General features: G+C 41.9%; 1 protein-coding gene across 1 annotated transcript; it reads right to left on the bottom strand.

The window, feature by feature from the left end:
• Positions 1 to 418: 418 nt before the first annotated feature.
• Positions 419 to 20,277, bottom strand: LOC134211568 (uncharacterized). The gene is made up of 5 exons (XM_062688553.1): positions 19,725 to 20,277; positions 16,809 to 18,011; positions 1,410 to 2,598; positions 817 to 1,347; positions 419 to 734 (listed from the first exon to the last, which is right to left on the bottom strand). The coding sequence occupies exons 1-5, from the start codon at positions 20,201 to 20,203 to the stop codon at positions 582 to 584; spliced, it is 3,555 nt and encodes a 1,184-aa protein (XP_062544537.1). The 5' UTR covers positions 20,204 to 20,277; the 3' UTR covers positions 419 to 581.
• Positions 20,278 to 22,017: the final 1,740 nt, after the last annotated feature.

The following is a 22,017-nucleotide window of genomic DNA, read 5'->3' as shown; positions in this document are numbered from 1 at the left end:
TCAAGCAGGACAAAGATGAATGCAACGATGTCTTTGAAAGACGCAAATGATCAGCTATTGACCGACCCAACTGACCAGCTAAATAAATGAAATGATCAACTGAAAAGCTGGATCGAGCTCTTTGAACAGCTTTTTCAAGTGCCAGTCAGGCCACTACCACTTGCCTAGGAGCCGACGTATAACACGCAGCAATACCGAAGCTCTATCATGTCGGGAATTTGGTCTCAGCAGTACCCACTAAGCTGATGAGGACGACAGAGGTTCATCGTAGCCTAGTAGGGAAAGCATAGACAGGTGCACACTGGGGTCTTGGGTTCAAACCTCACTGAGGGTACTGGTTATCAATACATTTTTTTAACCAAATCTTTCACATGTTCCAGAATATAGAGTAACCCAAAGCAATCGACACAACTTCCGCTCGCGTATGAAGAGTAAAATAAATATATTAGCGATAATTAGAAACGAGAGTAAATATCTACCTAGCTATGCTTTCGGAGTAGTTTAGTTATATAAAAAGCCACGAATATCATCAGACACAGTTGTCGTTATATGCAAAACCGTAGAAAAGTAATTAGTTATACTCACAGCCTTCGTAATGAAACAAATTTTGGCCATGCTTTCGGTTGCAGTAAATATGGCTGTTCTTTGCAACACAGCAAAGCATTTCTGAAGCAGTCCGCATGTGGCATAGAAATATTTGGGTGATTATACAAATGGTACAGAAATTCATATATCTGAAAATAAATAAAAAATTACTTACTAGAGAATACTCATGAAACATCGTCTTAAAATTTAGTTAAAATTCAAAACAAGTACCTTGTTTTCGATTTCTCTCCACATGTTCATCTGGAATATTGTGATAAGGCTTGGTGGGAAAACGGAAAGTCTCATGTCCAGACTTTCCACAATGGCTTCCGCCCCGAGCAGAGCTCCATAACCTGACAAACTGATCACCGCTATGAAAAACACATCCAGGAATAGGAAAATCTTCTTCATTGGAACACAATTTGATTCGGCCAAATCCGATTGTATGTAACCAATAAGCTCAATTATCCATTCGTTCAGAGCTTTAGAGTTTTCTAGCGTAGGCACGAAGTCAAAAAACGAACGCAAAAAATAGTTTCCCGTTTTTGCTTCAAATGAATCGATGGTTCTTAAAATGTCACTCAGTCCGTATAGGTGCAGATCGATGGCAGTCGGATTATGCTTGTGTATGGACAATTGCAGAACGATAACCTTTTCCAGTTTGGCTTGGTTGCGTTTGTCTATCCACGTGCTAGGTTTCAGAAGATTCGTCAAATACTTTTGAGGTAGCACACTCAGCACTTTAAGGTATTCGGTAAATAACTAAAAAAAACATGAATGGTAGTACACGAAGAAACAAAACAAACTTATTAATAATAACTCACCTTTGTATCAACATGAAAGCGGCTGAACAAGTTCTCCAAAACCTCACAAAGGTAGTCGAAGTTTTCTTCGTTTTGATACGTAGTCTTCATAACAGCAGTCTTCAAATGTTGCACTGTCTCGGTGAACGGGCTTCCAGTATTTGATTTACTCTCCTCAGACTTCTCAAGCAAAAATTGCAATGCCAAATGCAGATACCTCTTGTAGATGTCGCTTTGCACCGATTCAGTAATTATGTCTAAGGATTCCATGATAACAGAGACATCCTCCACCTCCATGTCAGATTCAACCGACTCCGTGAGGAATGTCTCAACGATCCGCTTGGATGTTCCCGAGTGGGGCATTTGTTTGATTGCAATACGAAGACAGTATTTCTTGGCTTCGAAGCAGTGGTGGAAATATTCGTGTAAAAAATTCCAATTAAGAGGGGGAATCGGCTTGGGATACTTTTTAGCAACGATCCTGAGAAGATTATACAGTACTACATCGTTCGAGTCAGTGGAGTTTATTTTTCCTCCATGGTTAATCAAATGTAGTATAACTGCGGCGAGAATACTTCTCTTGGGTAGGTGTCGCAGCGTCGTTGGTTCCGGTCGTCCCTCTGGATTAAGATAGATCCCCCCGCGGTATGCTTTGATCTCGTTGTAAATGTGATGCGCTACCAGATCTCCAGCTGCTTCGATAGCAGAATGATTCACAAAGTGTATCAACTGAATCCAACAATCGGCTGGAATTAGCTTCGCTTCTAAAGAATCGTCATCTTCGCTGGGCAGAGGAATTCCTTGTCGAAAAATTTCAGGAATTTGGTATATGTTCATCATGTCTGGGCTGAAGGATTTCAATGATTCCAGGGCTGCCACTATAACCTCTGAGTCATCAAAATCGGTTACAAACTGCCACAGCTTAAGAATAATTTCATTCACCAATCGTTCCTGTTCCAAGGTGTTCACTTTGATTGAAGGCACGTTGGCGAAAAACCTGCACAAGCTTCGTATGATCCGAGGACGTACTTCGTGGGTGAATTTGAAGCCAAGCACCTTCCAGGTGGAGACGATGTTGACGACATGGTTTTCACACAGGCTAGCAATGGCATCGATGGCCAATGCCACCGCTGCTTCGTTGCTGGCATCCTCTGGGTGACTAAGAATTGTCGAAAATAAATTCACCAAATCAGCTCCATGCTGCTGGGGTCTGAAAAATCGCAAAAAAAATGAGAAATCAATATAGTTAACTTATTTGAGAGAACATAATTCAAATAAATAATACTACATGACTAATTAAAACCAGATATCGAACCAGGGACGGGAATGGTTGACATTTCTTTTTACCATTCATTCTTCCATGCAATAACAGAAAAACAAAACCACGACAACCACAGCAGCAGCCACGACAAGCAGACGACAGTCAGCTTATAGTTTTTTTTCAATTTTCTCTCCCACAATTAAGTTCAGTTATCAATATGTTCGATAACCGGATAATAGAATTTGTTATCAATTAGTTATTCATTTTTGCTCGGGTTGGCTTATCGCTTGGTTAGAAAATCAATCATTAGTGTAACTGATAGAACAGAATACTTGATTTTGGAAATTCTTATTCTTATATCGTATAAGCTAAAGTTGCCTATGATAAGCTGAAGTTGAATGTGGATCTCCCTTGTAAGCAGTTATGGTGGAATGTAAAAAAAACCTGGGGGTATCAACCAGAAGTGTATGAACACACTGCGAATGATATCAATGACTATTTTTGTTCAAATTTCACGTTGAGTGATAACGAGAGTGTTGTTTTTAACAGATAATAGTGGTTTCCGTTTTCGTCCAGTAATGGATTTCGAAATCGTAAATGTCGTACGCACCTTTTTAATTCAATAATAACAACAAATAAGTTCCCTACAAAATGGAAACGTGCTAAGGTCATCGCAATCAATAAACAAGCAAATGTGAATAAATTTCGAACCTAAGGCCAATTAGTTTATTGTCTACCTTATCTAAAATTTTAGAGAAAATACTAAAAAATCAAATTACTGATTATATTAGCAGAATGAATTACCTTAATCCTCTACAGCCAGGCTTCAGAAATCAACATAGTACTGAGACGGCATTGTTGAAAGTACATGACGACATAGCAAAATCTATCGATAAAAATGGAGTCACCATTCTGGTACATAGAAAGCTGATCAATAAACTAATTTCTTTATACAACTTTTCCACCCCAGCTGCTAGATTAATTGAAAGTTATTTAAGTCACCGATATCAGGCTGTTATTTCTAATTCTAACGTTATGTATATAATTTATCTCGTTATTCACATGTCTCACACTTACAAAATAATTTGATCGGATGTCCTTTCATAAATTTCTACAAATATAGATCATTATTTTCTTTTATTTATTCAGACTGAGGTCGAAGTGGCCTATGCGGTATATAAGAGTCTTCTCCATTCGGCTCGGTCCATGGGTACACGTCGCCAACCACGCAGTCTACGGAGGGTCCGCAAGTCATCTTCCACCTGATCGATCCACCTTGCCCGCTGCGCACCTTGCCTTTTTGAGCCCGTCGGATGGCTGTCGAGAACCATTTTCACCGGGTTACTGTCCGACATTCTGGCTAAGTGCCCGGCCCACCGCAGTCGTCCGATTTTCGCGGTGTGAACGATGGATGGTTCTCCAAGCAGCTCATGCAACTCGTGGTACATTCGCTTCCTCCACGTACCGTCCGCCATCTGCACCCCACCATAGATGGTACGCAGCACTTTCCTTTCGAAAACTCCAAGTGCGCGTTGGTTCTCCACGAGCATCGTCCAGGTCTCGTGTCCGTAGAGGACTACACTACTAAAAATCCACACATATTTATTGGCAAAAATCCATAGATTTAACTTATGATGTATATCAGCGCACACATAACCATTCTCCACGCGACTACTAATAAAATATATATCTAAATAAACTTTATGTGTGGTTCTACATCGATTATATTAGGGTGGAGCTATTGCAAAAATGTATAACGGCGACACATATATCTTATTTGGATATTTTTGGCAGTGTACCAAAAGATATTTTAGTTACTAGATAAAGATTGTCGCTTCGGTTCCCTTTGTTCTGCTGTCCGGAACATGTTGGGTACCAAGCTGTCAAATCGTATGGATTTTCCTTCTTTGACATTTAGCTCCCCTATCCTCGCCAGCAAAAGATGTTCCGGGCAGCGACGAGAGCGATAATCTTTATCTAGTAACTAAAATATCTTTTGGACTACCGGTCTAATGATCGTTTTGTAGATTGTCAGTTCGGTACGGCGGCGAACTTTATTCGATCGGAGCGTCTTACGGAGCCCAAAGTACGTACGATTTGCAGCTACTATGCGTCTCCGAATTTTTCTGTCACCAGTGAGCCCAAGTATTCAAATTCTTCTACCACCTCGATTTCGTCACCACCGATGCAAGCTCGTGGTGGGTGGCTCACATTGTATTCTCTTGAACCTCTTCCTATCATGTACTTCGTCTTCGGCGTGTTAAGAATATAGACCATGCGTGCATCTATTCAGAATAATAAAAAAAAATCATCTCCAGTTTACCTTTTTGACAAGCTCGTACCCTTGAGAGGAACCCGTACAAAAAGTTTCAGAGCAACACAGCATAACTCTGCGTACTATAGTCAATCCTTTTTCGTCATAGGTGTTGTTTACTAGAACAGTTTACCCAACTTTATTAAATTGAATAATTCTAATGCAAACTTCAAGAGAGAACTCTTACGTAGTTTGCAGTAGACGGGTATTTTCACCTAAAGAGAACAGATAGTTTTAAGAATAAGGCAATGAATTCAGCGTTTAATACCACATTGTAACGATAAAAAGATAAATGTCTTAAGTTACATGATTTCAATAAACAATAATAATCATAATAATAATAATAAGGATCGGAACACTTTGAACCCAGCCAAGTACAGACCAATGACGTGCCTTTCCAGTCTGTACAAAGTGCTGTCATCGGTAATAGCGAGGAGGGTGCAGAACCATTGCGACGTCAACAACCCGATGACCGAGGAACAAAAAGGTTGTCGACGTAACACACGAGGCTGCAAGGATCAGGTCATCATTGATGCAGTCGTTGTTGGGCAGGCCACCTACAAGCAAAGAAAACTGAGCATTGCGTATATCGACTATAAAAAGGCATACGACTCAGTACCTCACTCGTACCTTCTTAAGGTACTGCAGTTGTATAAGATAGACGGTAACGTCATCAGGCTAATGCAGCACGCAATGGGGATGTGGAGCACATCCCTACACATTACTGATGGAGAAAAGGTGTTACGGTCCAGGACTCTCAGCATCAGGAGGGGCATATTCCAAGGCGATACCTTTAGTCCTCTATGGTTTTGCCTTGCCATGAACCCTCTTAGCAGAGCACTCAACCAACACGACTATGGCTATCATTTGAAAAGTGGGGAAAGGAGTACAAACATTACCCACACCTTCTTTATGGACAACTTGAAGCTGTTTGCGGAATCTGTGGAGAAGCTGCACCAATTTCTGCGGCTTGTAACGGTATTCAGCAACGACATCCGGATGAAGTTTGGATTCGATCCATACATCTGCGCCGGGGTCACCTGGTGGATGCCGACAGTTTCCACGTCAACGAACAGGAAGAGATTCGAAATATGGTAGAAGGCGAAACGTACAAGTTCCTAGGTTACTTGCAACTGAAGGGAATTCGCCATACGATGATCAAGTAGCTGCAGGAAAAGTTCTTGCATCGTGTCAACGGTATTTTGAAGAGCCTCTTGTCGGCCGGCAACAAGGTGAAGGCGATAAACACGTTTGCTGTGCCCTTGTTGGCATACAATTTCGGGGTGGTGAAGTGAACCGAAACTGACTTGGAGGCGTTAGAACGAGCAGTACGAGTGGCGTTCACTAAGCATCGCATGCGCCATCCAAAATCGTCCATTGAGAGAGTCACCCTGCCACGTACAGTAGGAGGAAGAGGCGTCACCGATATACAAACACTATGTGTTTCCCAAATCCAGCAGTTGCGAAGATACTTCGTGGAAAGCCAGAACCGCCACGATATCTATCGCGCTGTGCGTGAAACTGACCATGGATTCAGTGCCCTGCATCTGGCGTAGGAGGACTATTAGCTGAATTGCGACATCAAATCTGTCGACTAGATGATCGCATCGTGGAAGCAGAAGGAGTGGCATGGGACGCACCCCCATCAACTGGAGCTGGAATATATCGACAAAGCGGCGTCGAATACGTGGCTGGTGCGGGGTGAACTCTTCTCAGAAACAGAAGGATTCATGGTAGCCATCCAGGACCGGGTAATTGCGACGAAGAACTATCGGCACTATATATTGCACGAAAACGTGAAGGACCGCTGCAGGAAGTGCAATTCAGTAGGAGAGACGATCGAACATATCGTGTCCGGGTGTTCAGCCTTAGCTGATTCAGCCTATCTCGGTCGTCATAACGAAGTAGCCAAGATTGTGCACCAACAGCTTGCTTTAAAGAACAACTTGGTTAACCAGTTTGTCGTCTACTACAAATATGTGGCTGTCCCGGTTCTGGAAAATAGTTTCGTGAAGCTGTACTGGGATCGCGAGATCATAACGGATGTCCTCATTCGTGCCAATCGGCCCGATATTGTGGTCTACGACAAAAGGATGAAGCGGGTAACCCTCATCGACATTGCTGTACCGCTAGACCATAATGTCCAAACAACATTCTCCAACAAGATAACGAAGTACCACGACTTGGCGGAGGAGTTGAAGCAGATGTGGAACCTGGAGGACGTGCGAATAATTCCGGTTGTTATCTCAGCAACCGGAATCGTCCCGAAATCTCTTCTGAGATCCTTAGAAGAGCTAGAACTATCTCATAACCTCCATAGCATCCAAAAGACAGTGGTTCTTGGAACTTACAGCATCGTAAGAAGATTCCTGAACCACCATAACTAATCCATCCGGTGCAAACGTTTATTATAGGATTTTAAGTCAACCGACGAAAGAGATCCACAGAGCCTAATCCCCTTTGGCATTCAGATTGCCCGGGGTAGGTGAAAATTCCCAGCACGCTTGCTGAGGAAGTGCCAAAACTCTATAATAATAATAATAATAATAATAAGGTAGGTGGGAGCTCAGGTGAAATACCCTGGGCGTCCATGAAAAACCACCATTTCGAGTAGGTGGGAGCTGAAGGCCCAATTCCTAAGCACCAATGAAAAACCACCCTCGGGCGAGCACTGGCGCTTGAACCTAGCTATTTAGCACTGTAAAGAATTAAATAACTTTACAGAACCCGTAGCTTCCGGGAATGAAAGCACACCCAAATATGGAGTTACGCTCAAGAACAATACCACCCATGCGATTGCCCGAGGAGGGAGCCCCTACTGGAGCTGGTCCTAGAACGGGGGACAGAGCGAGCGGCCAGCGGCTAAAGGAAGGAGAGGTGCAACAGCGACCCTCTAGTCATCGGGCTCAGCCCGTGCCGACAAGGCAAAACAGAAACGGCAGCAGAAGAAATCACCAAGGCAATGCTGCACCTGCTGATGTTGCTGTGGTTGATCGACGTCAATCACTCACGTTAGCGGGCCGCCGACGGCAACGGATCATGTGGACAAGGGAGATGAATCAGTACGTGATCCGTTGCTACTACGTTTGCACCAGGATGGAGACGGATATGTCCGGCAGACCGGCGATGCTGGAGATGTTCAATGAGAGGTTCCCTCGGTTTGCACCCCAGCTTGACCAGAACAAGTTGTACACACGCCAGAGAGCTATTATGTCACATAATATGCTGACTCCAGAAGACGTAGAGTACATCAAGCGGGAAGTGCAGAGGGAACTAGGAGAGGAGGAGGAGGAGGCAAGATCGAGCGATACGTCGAGAAGGAGTTCTGTTGGGTTGGATGCATCAATCGCAAGTAACCGTCACGATTCGATTGCACCCGCCGCTCCAGGACCAACAGTGGAATTGCAACGACAGCAATTGAAGGACGAACTAGCTAATCATATGGGCACAGCAGTTACACAGTTCCGTGGGACAGACCCCATGTCCCGACACCGGATACCCTAGTTGCAGTACTCCTATCGGTTGACGAGTACAGTAAGCATCCTTAACCAGGATATTTTGCCACAGTACTTGGAAACCGTGGAGAACCTTGAGGAGCTGCAATTTATCGTGTATTCGGCTGCAGTGGCTGTTGTAAGAACGTTGGGATTGCGAACGCGCCCACAAGGTGAGAGTGATGGACGCGCACGCCCCAAAGCACGAAAACCGAGACCCGCATCGCCACACTGCGGTCAAAGGTTGGTCGATTAACACAGTACAAGCAGGGGAATCGATCAACCAGGCTAGTTCGGAATGTTGCTGAAATTGTGAAACCCACAGAACTCCGTGATCTCACCGAGGCGAACATAACTGAGATCCTCGACACCCATGTACAGCGGTTGAGTGCTCTTGCTAAACGACTGCGACGTTATGGAGAATGTTCGAAGAGGAAGGAGCAAAATCGAATGTTCAACATCAACGAAAGGGAGTTCTACAACCACATCCGAAACGACAAAGCCGACTTTGGCGAGGGCCTTCCGGAGATTGGAGAAGTCACGCAGTTTTGGTCCAATCTATGGGAGAACCCCGTCATACACAACGGCGATGGGGTGTGGATGGCAGAAGAAGAGCAATATTGTGGTGGAATTGGAGACATGACCGCTATCAACGTGACCGCCCAAGACATACGTGAGGCTACTCGGTATACCAGGAATTGGGCTGCACCAGGACCCGATTTTGTGCATAATTTCTGGTATAAAAACTCACAACGGTCCACGGGCGGATGGCGGAATGCTTCAACACGGTACTAGCTAACCCCGAGCAGCTACCGGAATTCATCACTAGGTGTCACTTATCTTCTGCTGAAGGATCGGAACACTTTGAATCCAGCCAAGTACATACCAATCACGTGCCTTTCGAGTCTGTACAAAGTGCTGTCATCGGTAGTAGCGAAGAGGGTGCAAAACCATTGCGACGTCAACAACCTGATGACCGAGGAACAAAAAGGTTGTCGACGTAACACACGAGGCTGCAAGGATCAGGTCATCATTGATGCAGTCGTTGTTGGGCAGGCCACCCACAAGCAAAGAAACCTGAGCATGGCGTATATCGACTATAAAAAGGCATACGACTCAGTACCTCACTCGTACCTTCTTAAGGTACTGCAGTTGTATAAGATAGACGGTAACGTCATCAGGCTAATGCAGCACGCAATGGGGATGTGGAGCACATCCCTACACATTACTGATGGAGAAAAGGTGTTACGGTCCAGGACTCTCAGCATCAGGAGGGGCATATTCCAAGGCGATACCTTTAGTCCTCTATGGTTTTGCCTTGCCATGAACCCTCTTAGCAGAGCACTCAACCAACACAACTATGGCTATCATTTGAAGGGTGGGGAAAGGAGTACAAACATTACCCACACCTTCTTTATGGACGACTTGAAGCTGTTTGCGGAATCTGTGGAGAAGCTGCACCAATTTCTGCGGCTTGTAACGGTATTCAGCAACGACATCCGGATGGAGTTTGGTATCGATAAATGTCGATCTATACATCTACACCGGGGTCACCTGGTGGATGCCGACAGTTTCCGCGTCAACGAACAGGAGGAGATTCGAAACATGGTTGAAGGCGAAACGTACAAGTTCCTAGGTTTCCTGCAACTGAAAGGAATTCGTCATACGACGATCAAGAAAGAGCTGCAGGAAAAGTTCTTGCATCGTGTCAACGGTATTTTGAAGAGCCTCTTGTCGGCCGGCAACAAGGTGAAGGCGATAAACACGTTTGCTGTGCCCTTGTTGACATACAGTTTCGGGGTGGTGAAGTGGACCAAGACTGACTTGGAGGCGTTAGAACGAGCAGTACGAGTGGCGTTCACTAAGCATCGCATGCGCCATCCAAAATCGTCCATTGAGAGAGTCACCCTGCCACGTACAGTAGGAGGAAGAGGCGTCACCGATATACAAACACTATGTGTTTCCCAGATCCAGCAGTTGCGAAGATACTTCGTGGAAAGCCAGAACCGCCACGAAATCTATCGCGCTGTGTGTGAAGCTGACCACGGATTCAGTGCCCTGCATCTGGCGCAGGAGGACTATCAGCTGAATTGCGACATCAAATCTGTCGACGAGATGATCGCATCGTGGAAACAGAAGGAGTTACATGGGACGCACCCCCATCAACTGGAGCTGGAATATATCGACAAAGCGGCGTCGAATACGTGGCTGGTGCGGGGTGAACTCTTCTCGGAAACAGAAGGATTCATGGTAGCCATCCAGGACCGGGTAATTGCGACGAAGAACTATCGGCACTATATGTTGCACGAAAACGTGGAGGACCGCTGCAGGAAGTGCAATTCAGTAGGAGAGACGATCGAACATATCGTGTCCGGGTGTTCAGCCTTAGCTGATTCAGCCTATCTCGGTCGTCATAACGAAGTAGCCAAGATTGTGCACCAACAGCTTGCTTTAAAGCACAACTTGGTTAACCAGTTTGTCGCCTACTACAAATATGTGCCTGTCCCGGTTCTGGAAAATAGTTTCGTGAAGCTGTACTGGGATCGCGAGATCATAACGGATGTCCTCATTCGTGCCAATCGGCCCGATATTGTGGTCTACGACAAAAGGATGAAGCGGGTAACCCTCATCGACATTGCTGTACCGCTAGACCATAATGTCCAAACAACATTCTCCAACAAGATAACGAAGTACCACGACTTGGCGGAGGAGTTGAAGCAGATGTGGGACCTGGAGGACGTGCGCATAATTCCAGTTGTTATCTCAGCAACCGGAATCGTCCCGAAATCTCTTCTGAGATCCTTAGGAGAGCTGGAACTATCTCATAACCTCCATAGCATCCAAAAGACAGTGGTTCTTGGAACTTGCAGCATCGTAAGAAGATTCCTGAACCACCATAACTAATACATCCGGTGCAAACGTTTATTATAGGATTTTAAGTCAACCGGCGAATGAGATCCACAGAGCCTAATCCCCTTTGGCATTCAGATTGCCCGGGGTAGGTGAAAATTCCCAGCACGCTTGCTGAGGAAGTGCCAAAACTCTATAATAAAAATAATCATTTAGTTTTTGTTTAATGCTTTATCTTGGTGAACCAATTACTATGAGCTTCAATAGATTGTACGACATTTCACGGAAAAACATTCCGCGGTTAACCATTTCGCGGTGTATCATTTCGAAGTGTCACGTTCATTATTTCGCGATATAGCTCGCGTTTTGTATTATTTGACTGCTCCCTCCTTAGCCTAGCGGTGAGACGCGCGACTATAAAGCAAGACCATGCTGAGGGTGGCTGGGTTCGATTTCCGGTGCCGGTCTAAACAATTTTCGAATTGAAAATTGTCTCGATTTCCCTGGGCATAAAAGTATCATCGTGTTAGCCTCATGATATACGAATGCAAAAATGTTATTAACTGTGGAAGTGCTGAATGAACACGAAGCTGCAAAGCGGCAATGTCCCAGTGGGGGATGTAATGCCAGTAAGAAGAAGAAGAAGATTATTAGGCAGTATATACTCAACCATCTTTTTACGGCAGTTTTTTTACGTCACTTCGTTTTACGGCTTCCTTTTTACGGCTCGTGGCGTAAAAAGAATTTGAGACATAATTGACATCCAAAAGTAAGCCTATAAGAAGGCACTCTTAGAAACCCAAAGAACAAAACAGATGCTTTGTATATTCATCATTTGCTTTCAACTTCAACAATTGTTCCATTCTAGGTCATCCAAGAATTTCCTGGAGTCTACACGCGTAACCAAAGACCTTAGGTCTACAAGCGTAACGAAAGAGCTGTTATCTCTTTTTAAAAATGGTTCATGCCCTATTTGATATATTAAACCAAATACCGTTCCAGGTCATCCGAGAATTCCCTGGAGTATCAAATCCAGGCATATGAGTTGTTCTAAGATCTCCAAATCGTCCTGGAGTTTGAATCAAATGGTCTATTCCGAATCCGCCAAGGCTTGCATGATGTCCCCAGCCACGGTAACAACCCAATTATGTCCTCCGAGTATTTGTCGTTTACTCGCATCTCAAATGTAGGCATATGAATTATTCTAAGATTTCCAAATCATCCTGGGGTTTGGTCTGACGAATCAACCAAGGCTTCCATGATGTCCCCAGCCGTGCTATCAACCCAGTTATGTCCTCCGAGTATTTTTCTTTCATTTGCGTCTCAAATCCGGACATATGAGATATAGTAAGGTCTCCAAATTATCCTGGAGTTTGTATCAAATGGTCGGCCGAATCAACCAAAGCTTTCATGATGTCCTCAGCCGCGGTATCAACCCAAGTATGCCCTCCGAGTATTTTTCTTTCACTTGCGTCTCAAATCCAGACATATGAGATGTAGTAAGATCTCCAAATCGTCCTGGAGTTGGAGTCAAATGGTCTTCCGAATCAACTCAGGCTTCCATGTCCCCAGCCACGGTAACAACCCAATTATGTCCTCCGAGTATTTGTCGTTCACTCGCGTCTCAAATGTAGGCATATGAGTTGTTCTATGACCTCCAAATTATCCTGGAGTTTGTATCAAATGGTCAAATGGTCTTCAGGATAATTTGGAGATCTTAAAACTTCTCATATACCTGGACTTGAGACGCAAGTAAAAGACAAATACTCGGAGGGCATGATTGGGATGATACCACGGCTTAGGACATCATGAAGGCTTTGGTTGATTCGATAGACCATTTGATTTAAACTCCAGGACAATTTGGAGATCTTACAACATCTCATATGCCTGTATTTGAGACGCAAGTGAAAGACCAATACTCAGAAGACAAAATTGGGTTGACACCGCGGCTGGGGAATTGTGGAAGCCTTGGTTTATTCGGTAGACCATATGGTTCAAAATCCAGGACAATTTGGAGGTCTTAAAACATCTCATATACCTGAACTTGAGACGCAAGTACAATACATCATGTAAGACACAAGTGAATGTATGTAAAAGTATCCAACGATCAACAAATTAAGTGCAATACTAGAAATTTTAGCAAAAATTCTTTTTACGTCACATTCGGTTTACGTCCCCCTAATAAGTGACGTAAAAAGAGGGTTGAGTGTACCATTCCTCGGGTAATACTATTTCACGATCAATAAATACTATTTCGCAGGTTTAATATTACTAATGTTATTGTAGGCGTAGCACCAAGTTAGAATTGTGAACTCGGGACTTCCGAGCCGAATTTTCTTCCTGTAGTGTAGTGGCCAGTTGCCACTGGTGGTGCAATTTATCAACAATGCTTGCTGAATGTGATTCTTTTGTTTTGTATTTTTCTCTGCTCCTCTTTGCCTATGACGGTGTCTTTCAGTCAGAAAGACAAAGCAGGAGAAGCTTAGCCAACAACGGGCTGAAGCTGATAATCATTCGGCACAAACTTCTTGTTTTTGTCTGTCAAGTGATAGTATTCACCCATGCATTTATTAGGTTCTGCAGCATGACGTCACGAATGAATTCGGTCCTCGTCAAATGAACTTTTTTGACAGTTCAGTAGTACTTTGCACTGACTCCGACGAGAACTCCGACAAGGTTCGAGTTCGTGATTGGTTGGCTGCCCCCGAGTCCAACGCGAAGTACTACTAATTTGTCATCAGTTTGAGGTTAGATACAGACGCTGCAGAACCTAATATAGGGCCGTCATATTCACGCAGCAGCGAGTGAACTGAATGGACTGTCATTGCGGGCTGCGTGTGCAATGAGAAAAGAGAACTTTTGTTTATTTTATCTTTGATTGTTGCTGCTAACCATTTTCAGTTTTCACTGCTAGGAAGTGAGTGTGAAGTGGAAATGGTATCAATATCCTACAAATTTCAGTCACTAGTCAGCTGAGATTGAGAATTCGCACCACTGGTGGCAACTATATTCCAATATGGAAAGGTCGATAAAATGTAGAGTCACCTTGAAGAGTGACCGTTCGGAATTGAGAGGTAACCTAAAGCCCCAAACGCAATACAACGGAACGGCGACGGAAACGGCAAATTTGACAGAAAATATATGGGCTAACTGTCAAATTTTCCGTTTCCGTCGCCGTTCCGTTGTATTGCGTTTGGGGCTTAAGGCTTTGGTCCGATTCGCGAATTAAAATCAAATTAAACTTGAAAATGACAGTTCAATAATTCTCAAATAACCCTGCTCGCAGAGCAAGATTACTTTTGACAGATGTTGAATCATTTTTGATAGATGTTTTGTTGGTCTTGCTGGGTAGCACCAGCCATTCTTATGGGCGGGGGATTTCATAATTTCCGAACTGTCACTTTTAAGTTCAACAATTTCCAAATAACCCTGCCCGCGGAGCAAGATTACTTTTGACAGATATTGAATCATTTTTGATAGATGTTTTGTCGGTCTTGCTGGCTAGCACCAGCCATTCTTATGAGCGGGGGATTTCATAATTTCCGGATTGTCACTTTTAAGTTTAATTTGATTATAAGATGATAATAAGATACGAGAATAAAAAATAGATTAGTTTTGTGTTGACTGTTAACTGACACAGTTGTGTTTTCAGTAAAATGCCATTCCAAATATCACGGGTATAACACTCCCGAAGTTTTATATGTCAAACAAATTGATGCGTTGTTAAGGTGGTTATACAACAAAGCCACAAATCGGCCATCTTGGAAACCACGTGCTTTTTCTAGTGATTTTTCAAGAGCACGAATTGAGAGAACAACGACGCCCATGGGAATCACAACATCTGTAGATCGTTTGATTACTCATGCTAAGCAATCGACTTTAATTTCAGCATTGTACAAAAAATATTACGCTGGTTTTGAACTTTTGATAATAGGAGTAGAAAACCGTGTGGTGAATTTGAAATTCACCACATGGCTTGATTGTATAATCACCTTAAGCGCATCTTTAGGCGAATCCAGCGCACTACTTCCGAAGTTGGGTAAGTTGCCAGTATCTGGAGAAAAATCCAACTTCGGTATGAAAAGCATACTTACTTGTATTCTTTAGCTTTGTGAACTCTCAAAACCGACACTATTATTTAGGATTCGGTCCGATTCGTGAATTAAAATCAAATTAAACTAAAAATGACAGTTCAATAAGTTTTTAAATGGATGGATTGATTGATGCAGATATAATCATTTAGATTGTGTGAAATCGGAGAGCAGAATTTTCTGCACAAAGTGCAGGACAACACTGTTTGAATGTTAATTTTATCGGACTTATTTATTTCAAAGCAGTCATATACATATAATAGGTTCCAAAAAATTCAAAACTGGAATCAAAATTTACGCTCTCTTATTATTTCAATTGTATTAAACAAAGCAGGATTTTCATTATCAAACATTTTCTTTCATTTTAAGCACAAGAAACAGTGCATAGAACGTGTCAATAATCAATTTATCGAATGATGATCCTTCGTTTTGCCTTTCTCGTACAACAAAGTTGTACCGAAAGGCTATCATTTCACTCCGAATACGCACTTTTTATATAAGTCTCGGAGACCCATAGTGTTATATACCAATCGACTCAGCTCGACGAGCTGAGCACATGTCTGTCTGTCCGTGTGTATGTGTGTGTATGTGTGTGCACAAAAGCTAAGAAAAACATTAGACAACTTTTCATATAGTAATCTTTAACCGATTTTCTCGCAACAAGTTGCATTCGACAGAGGGCAAGTTCTTGTTGATCACTATTGAATTTGGTAACGATCGACCATTGCGTTTAGAAGTTATTAAGAAAATGGTACATCGAACTAAATCAGCTTCATATAAGGTTGGTGTCTTGGCTAAATGCGAGAAAGGCAGTATCACTACTCGGTGAATTAAATTGGGTTTTTAACTTCACTTTTATCTGCCAATATGTATTAACAAAAATGTTGCAATTTTATACTGTTTGACGAGATTACAGGTTTAATAAAAATTGTATTTGCATAAGAAGCATAGATATAAACCATTTTAACCACTCATACTTTACCAAAATTAAACGCCAAATCAAGTGACAAATAAGTGGAACCAATTTATTCTTCTTACGATAGTATAACATCTGCATAAAAAGTGTATGTGCTGCTCAAAAACGGTACTCACCCATCTTGTCCTTACCCTACAAATTTTCTGAAATAAACCCTACTGCCTACATGTTTGCATATAACATATAAGTGATAAAAAAAGCAACGAAATCTGATAAATAATTTTACGAAAAAATGGCTACATGTGCCTTAGGATTATCAGAATCAGAACCAAAGTTTGAGTACCTCGACATAACCAAGCGATTCATAAAACTAACTCTCGATATCATTCCCTGTTCGCGATATTGATAATTGTCTGCTAGCTTCTACTGCTTAGAAAATCTCTGTTAATCTGTTTAAAATTATTCAAAATATAAAATTGTAATTTGTCACTTACTTGATCAAACAAACCTCGCGAATCGTGTATGTTCTGGCCAGTGTTGTTTCCCAAGAATCCTCTCTCGTTCTTCGACTGGTGTCTTTCAGTACGTCGTACAGGAATGGATATGTTCGTGGTTCAGCTTTCCACAGCCGAAGATATAAGTCCAAACTAGTCGATTTGTCCACATCTTTCGCTAATGCTTTCAGCACACCCAACACGTGATCTTTAGCACCCATTGAGGCCAGATTTCTAAGCAGATGTAGCCTCTTGTACGGGTTGCCATCATTGGCCAGTAAAAACAATATCGGCGTTACAAGTTTTGAACAGTTTTCTTCGCTGGATTTCGAGCAGTGAACGAGCTGATCGAAAAGTGTTTTCCATTCTTCGAAACGGATGTCACGTGAATAAAACAGTCCTCTAAGAACCAGAATAACTTTTTCGCTAAACCTAGCAGTGCGCATTAGTCCTTTGACGAGCCAATCCACTGAATGCTTTTGTATTTCCACAGTGTTCCACCACATACAGAACTGATCGTATTTTGCAATATCTGAATGGAAGTAGATTGCTGGGCGACTATCAAAAGAAGCATGAGTGCTTGTTGGATACATGTTGTTGAGAACAGCGTTGAGAATATAGTTACAATCCTCGTGATAGTTTTGAATAAATGTTTGCTGTCCCAAAAGTTGAACTGCTCCATCCAAAATCATAAGTTGGCTCAAACGATTAGATCCGGCCTCCAACAGAAATTTCACTATTCTCATCAAATTCAGAATGTGGGCAGGTGCGATGGTTTGCATAATATCGGCTAGGATCATGAGCAGCACACTGTTATAGTTAATGGAAGCAACGTTCCTATCGACGTGAAGGACTGCTAAAATTTTCAAAAAGTTCTCCGATGGATCATAGTTGAAGCTGATAAGTTCCTTACTAACAACTGACATATACATGCAAATGTCTCTACACAACCAATTCATTTGTTTCTCAGAAGAAAGACTCTCAAGCGCTTCCAGAAGCAAGTTATTAGTATAAAGACATTTGTCACTAGTTGAGGTTTTACTCCAAGATATGATCTCATAAACCATCTTCACGGCAACGTCATTAGTTGCAGCGCTTTTAAGCAAGGCTCGCCACATTTTCAGGCTTTCAGGAAATAGCGCGGGATTATTGAATACATGTAGAAAAACTGGCCTGAGAAATTCTACGCTGTTTTTTCGAACTCTGCAAATAAAATAATGAATATTAATGTCGAATTCGTTTTTAAACCTGGGTCAGTGCCAACCCGAACCCTGAATAAAAAACATTTTCAGTTCCATCTGTCATTGGATATGTTGGTGTGCGTAGCATCGTGTTTGTTTTGATTCGAAACATATGATCCAGGACATCCAGTGCACTGGCAGTGCGTTGGCGTTGACTAATCAGATCATGATAAATAAATATGTTTAAGTGCGTGAACTGATTTTTGCGGATAGTGGAATTTACTTTTGGGTGGATATAAACAGGGAAACTGCTCCTGGAATTCATCTCATGGCTCCGATATTCATCCCATCAAAATAAAAGCAATGGAAAGGAATTTGGATTGTTTATTATTTTTGGGATTTTTCTCAGCAGTGAGCACAAATGTTGACAAAAAGAGGCGACGAAATTGGTGCTGAATTTCTTTGTTTCCCGTTGAGATGAGTATATGTTCAGTGAGATGGAGATAGGAACAGTTCCCCTATTTAATTATATTCAATAATCCTGTGCACATTTTTATACCAAGAATTCCGTATTTTCCGTATTTTTGTAAATTCATCTATTTCTGCAAAAGTTTTTTTTTCGGAGAACACTCAGAAGCATGTAATAAAAATTCTCCAGGATTCGCTAATTTTTTTTCCTCGCTACCTCTCCTGATGAAGGTAGCCTCACACCTCGGGAAAATTTTCCGCCGGATTTTGGGCCCCGTGCATTTTCAATTTCCAACAATCTCCCGGAGGAATGGCTCAAGGTACTTCCGGGGGAATTTATGTACGAAACTTGCGGAGCAATTCCTGAAGGATACTTCGAGTAAGTTCCTGTATTCTAGAAAGATTTCCTGAAGGAATTATATTGTAGGAATTTCCAAATTAGTTCCTGGAGCAACTTCCAGAGAAAATCCTGGAACAGTATTCAAAGATATTCCTAGAGGAATTTTCAAAGGAATTCATCTCGAAAGGATCCCTTGGAAAAAACATGGAGGAATTCTTGAAAGATATCGCCAAAAATTCAAGAAAGAATTATTGAAAGAATTTCTGAAGTAATTTCTGGCAGAATTCCCGAAGAAAATTTTGAAACGCACGAAAGAGAAATTCTGCATAAGAAATAATTCTATTTGGTATTCCTCAAATATATTTTTCTGACAATTTTTAGCGGATTTTGTGAACGGGTTTCAAGTGGAATTCCCAAACTACATAATTCCATCCACCGACCTAATTTAGGACATCATCTGTGAGGAAAACTGAATGAACTTATGAATACATAGCTTCTCTAACAATTATTTTTAAAACTGAATCTAAACAATATTACCGGATTAATTTCATTTTAAACTACAATAACAAATATCACAAAATTCCTCGAAAAAATATTTTCAACGCGCATTTTATTTTAATAAACAGATAGTTTCGTTTCTCCCTTCTGCTTGTTTATTCCGCCCAGTCCCACCCACCCACGTGGTTTTGACAGTTGTAGTACAGTTGTATTGGTGAACCCGGTGCGAAACCGTGAAACAACACAGTGCGAACCCGACAGCTTTGGGGTTGGAACTAGTGCGAACCTAGTTCCAACCTGAGCGAATAAAAAAACACTTTGACAGCACTTAGGTTGGAACTGGTTCCAACCTAGGTTGGAACTTTTTAAAAACGAATTCGACATAAGTCAAGCATATCAGAATCAGGTCACTATCTCAAATATACTTACACCTGGTCATGGTGATGACAAATTTGATTGATTTTTTCGCTAAAAGCCAGCATGTTGACCACGTCTCTATTGCTAAGCAGCAATAGCAGCGGATGTTGCGGTGGCTTTAGATCGAACTGGCACACATACGACTGATCATCAGCCAAAACGGAACACCGGCGTTTAAAATCCAGCAGCAGCAGCTCGAACATCCCATCGCCCACCGCAGTAAAATGGGCCGGTGATGAATTGGTCAATGCCGTAACCAGTATTGCCAACGTTTGGCCTAGATCTAGCGAACCGTTTTTTACCAGCTGAACCAGTGCTTGAACGGCCAGCTGTGCCGTTCTCGAACTGTCGGATTTGATTAATTTTTTTAGCAGCTCAATTTCGTTGGTGGATTTTGCTTTCTTGTCGTTTATTAATTTTATGCACTTCTGAATCGCACCAGCCGTTGCTAAAACACTTTGCTTGCTGTTTATTTGTTGAATTTCATCCATTTTTAGAAGTATTGTTCACATAAACAGGAAAAAAACAAATTATTAGGTTCTGCAGCATGACGTCACGAATGAATTCGGTCCTCGCCAAATGAACTTTTTTGACAGTTCAGTAGTACTTTCCACTGACTCCGACAAGGGTGGAGTTCGTGATTGGTTGGCTGCCCCTGAGACCAACAAGAAGTACTACTAATCTGTCACCAGATTGAGGTTACGTACAGACGCTGCAGAACCTAATAAAACAGATTTTATACAAATACGAACACCAGAGACGATGTTATTATATAGAGACACGCGGAGAGAATAAAAGCAATTCTGGCTTCACGGCCAGCAGACAAAAATATCCTGTGCGATTGGCAACATAAAAATTTGTAAAAACTTGAAGTGACTCTCAGTATGAGCAGTTATTTCGTTTGCTCCAACCATTTATCCTGCCACGTTCAGCACCATTGCCATATACTGCAACGACGAATATGATGAAATGCAGTAATAAACTTGGTATAAGAATTCCAAAAACAGCTTAATTTAATTAACTTTTCAAACTTTTTCATATTTTGTTAAATGTTGATTACAATACTTATCTCGCATTTAGCACCGATCGATAATGTTTGTTTACTTTGCTCGTTTGATACCGCGTTTGACGGTTCGTTTGGTACTTTCGGCTTCACTCTGCGCGGGTCTCTATCTATAAACAACGTCTCTGACGAACACCAGAACCGCCGTCAGAGTCAATCAAAACATCTCAGATCAAAACAAAGTCGAGTCATGTCATGAGTAGGGATGTCGCAAATTAATCAATTACTTCGATTAATCGATTCATCGTTGTGATAATCGATTAATTTTAAATCGATTACTACACTGAGAAAAATTTTATAGTAGAAACTACAGTGACTATAATAACAGTGTCGTCAAGTGGCAGAATTGGAACAGAATCGTCTGTCATCTCCATACAAATGCGCGTTCCAAACGAGCAGGAGACCTGTCAAACGTAACACATGACGTTACTCTTCTTATAGGACTCTAGTAGAAACTACCATTTTAGGGGTAATATTTATTGAGAGCAGTACCGACGTTTTTCAACCGAAGTGCCATTCGTCTTAAAATGACTAAAATATGGTCTATCTTACGATAAAAATAGTATATTCAACCGCTCACATGGTTATACTTACTGAAAATATAGTAAAATTGTGTGGTAAAATCAACTATTTTGTTTGTGTCTATGCTAAAGGGCCTGTTCAAATATTACGTAACGCAATAGGGGGTGGGGGGTTGTTAAATTTTTATTACGATTTGTTACCAAAAATGTAGGGGGTGGGGGTCCTTCGAAGAATTGTTACGCGTAACACAGAGAAAAAACTATTTATTATTTTTTGATAAATTTTGAATATCCTTAAAATAGCATACAATATAATATACATAATATTTCAAGACAAAATTTTCAAAACGCCTTATCTGCTTTTGTAAACAAAGATTCAAACGTCGATTTGACGAATCTGATAGCTCTCCCACGCAAACCAACACCATCAACAGGTAGCGGAAACCTTCACCTACCTATGGGTGGTGTTGGTTTGCGTGGGAGAGCTATCAGATTCGTCAAATCGTCGTTGGAATCTTTGTTTACAAAAGCAGATAAGTCGTTTTGAAAATTTTGTCTTGATTTGATCGTATCAAATTCTAACAAAATTTAGATTTTTTTCAAGAAACTGCATTTTGTTACGTGTTACGCATAGGGGTGGGGGTAATTTTGAAAATTGTTACGGATTGTTACTAGGGGGTGGGGGTCTCTATGGTAAAATTAAGCGATTTGTCCCTTCAGT

Source organism: Armigeres subalbatus, chromosome 2 (genome assembly GCF_024139115.2).
Source record: "Armigeres subalbatus isolate Guangzhou_Male chromosome 2, GZ_Asu_2, whole genome shotgun sequence".
Lineage (NCBI taxonomy): Eukaryota > Metazoa > Arthropoda > Insecta > Diptera > Culicidae > Armigeres > Armigeres subalbatus.
This window is presented reverse-complemented; position numbering and strand designations above follow the sequence as displayed.

Bases quoted from the DNA above. Each gene is read 5' to 3' on its own strand.
- LOC134211568 (XM_062688553.1), bottom strand. From the start codon at position 20,203: ATGGATGAAATTCAACAAATAAACAGCAAGCAAAGTGTTTTAGCAACG. The intron at 18,012-19,724 runs GTAAGTATATTT...TTTTATTTGCAG, and splicing joins TGTCATCACCATGACCAGGT to AGTTCGAAAAAACAGCGTAG. The intron at 735-816 runs GTACTTGTTTTG...ATTTATTTTCAG, and splicing joins GGAGAGAAATCGAAAACAAG to ATATATGAATTTCTGTACCA.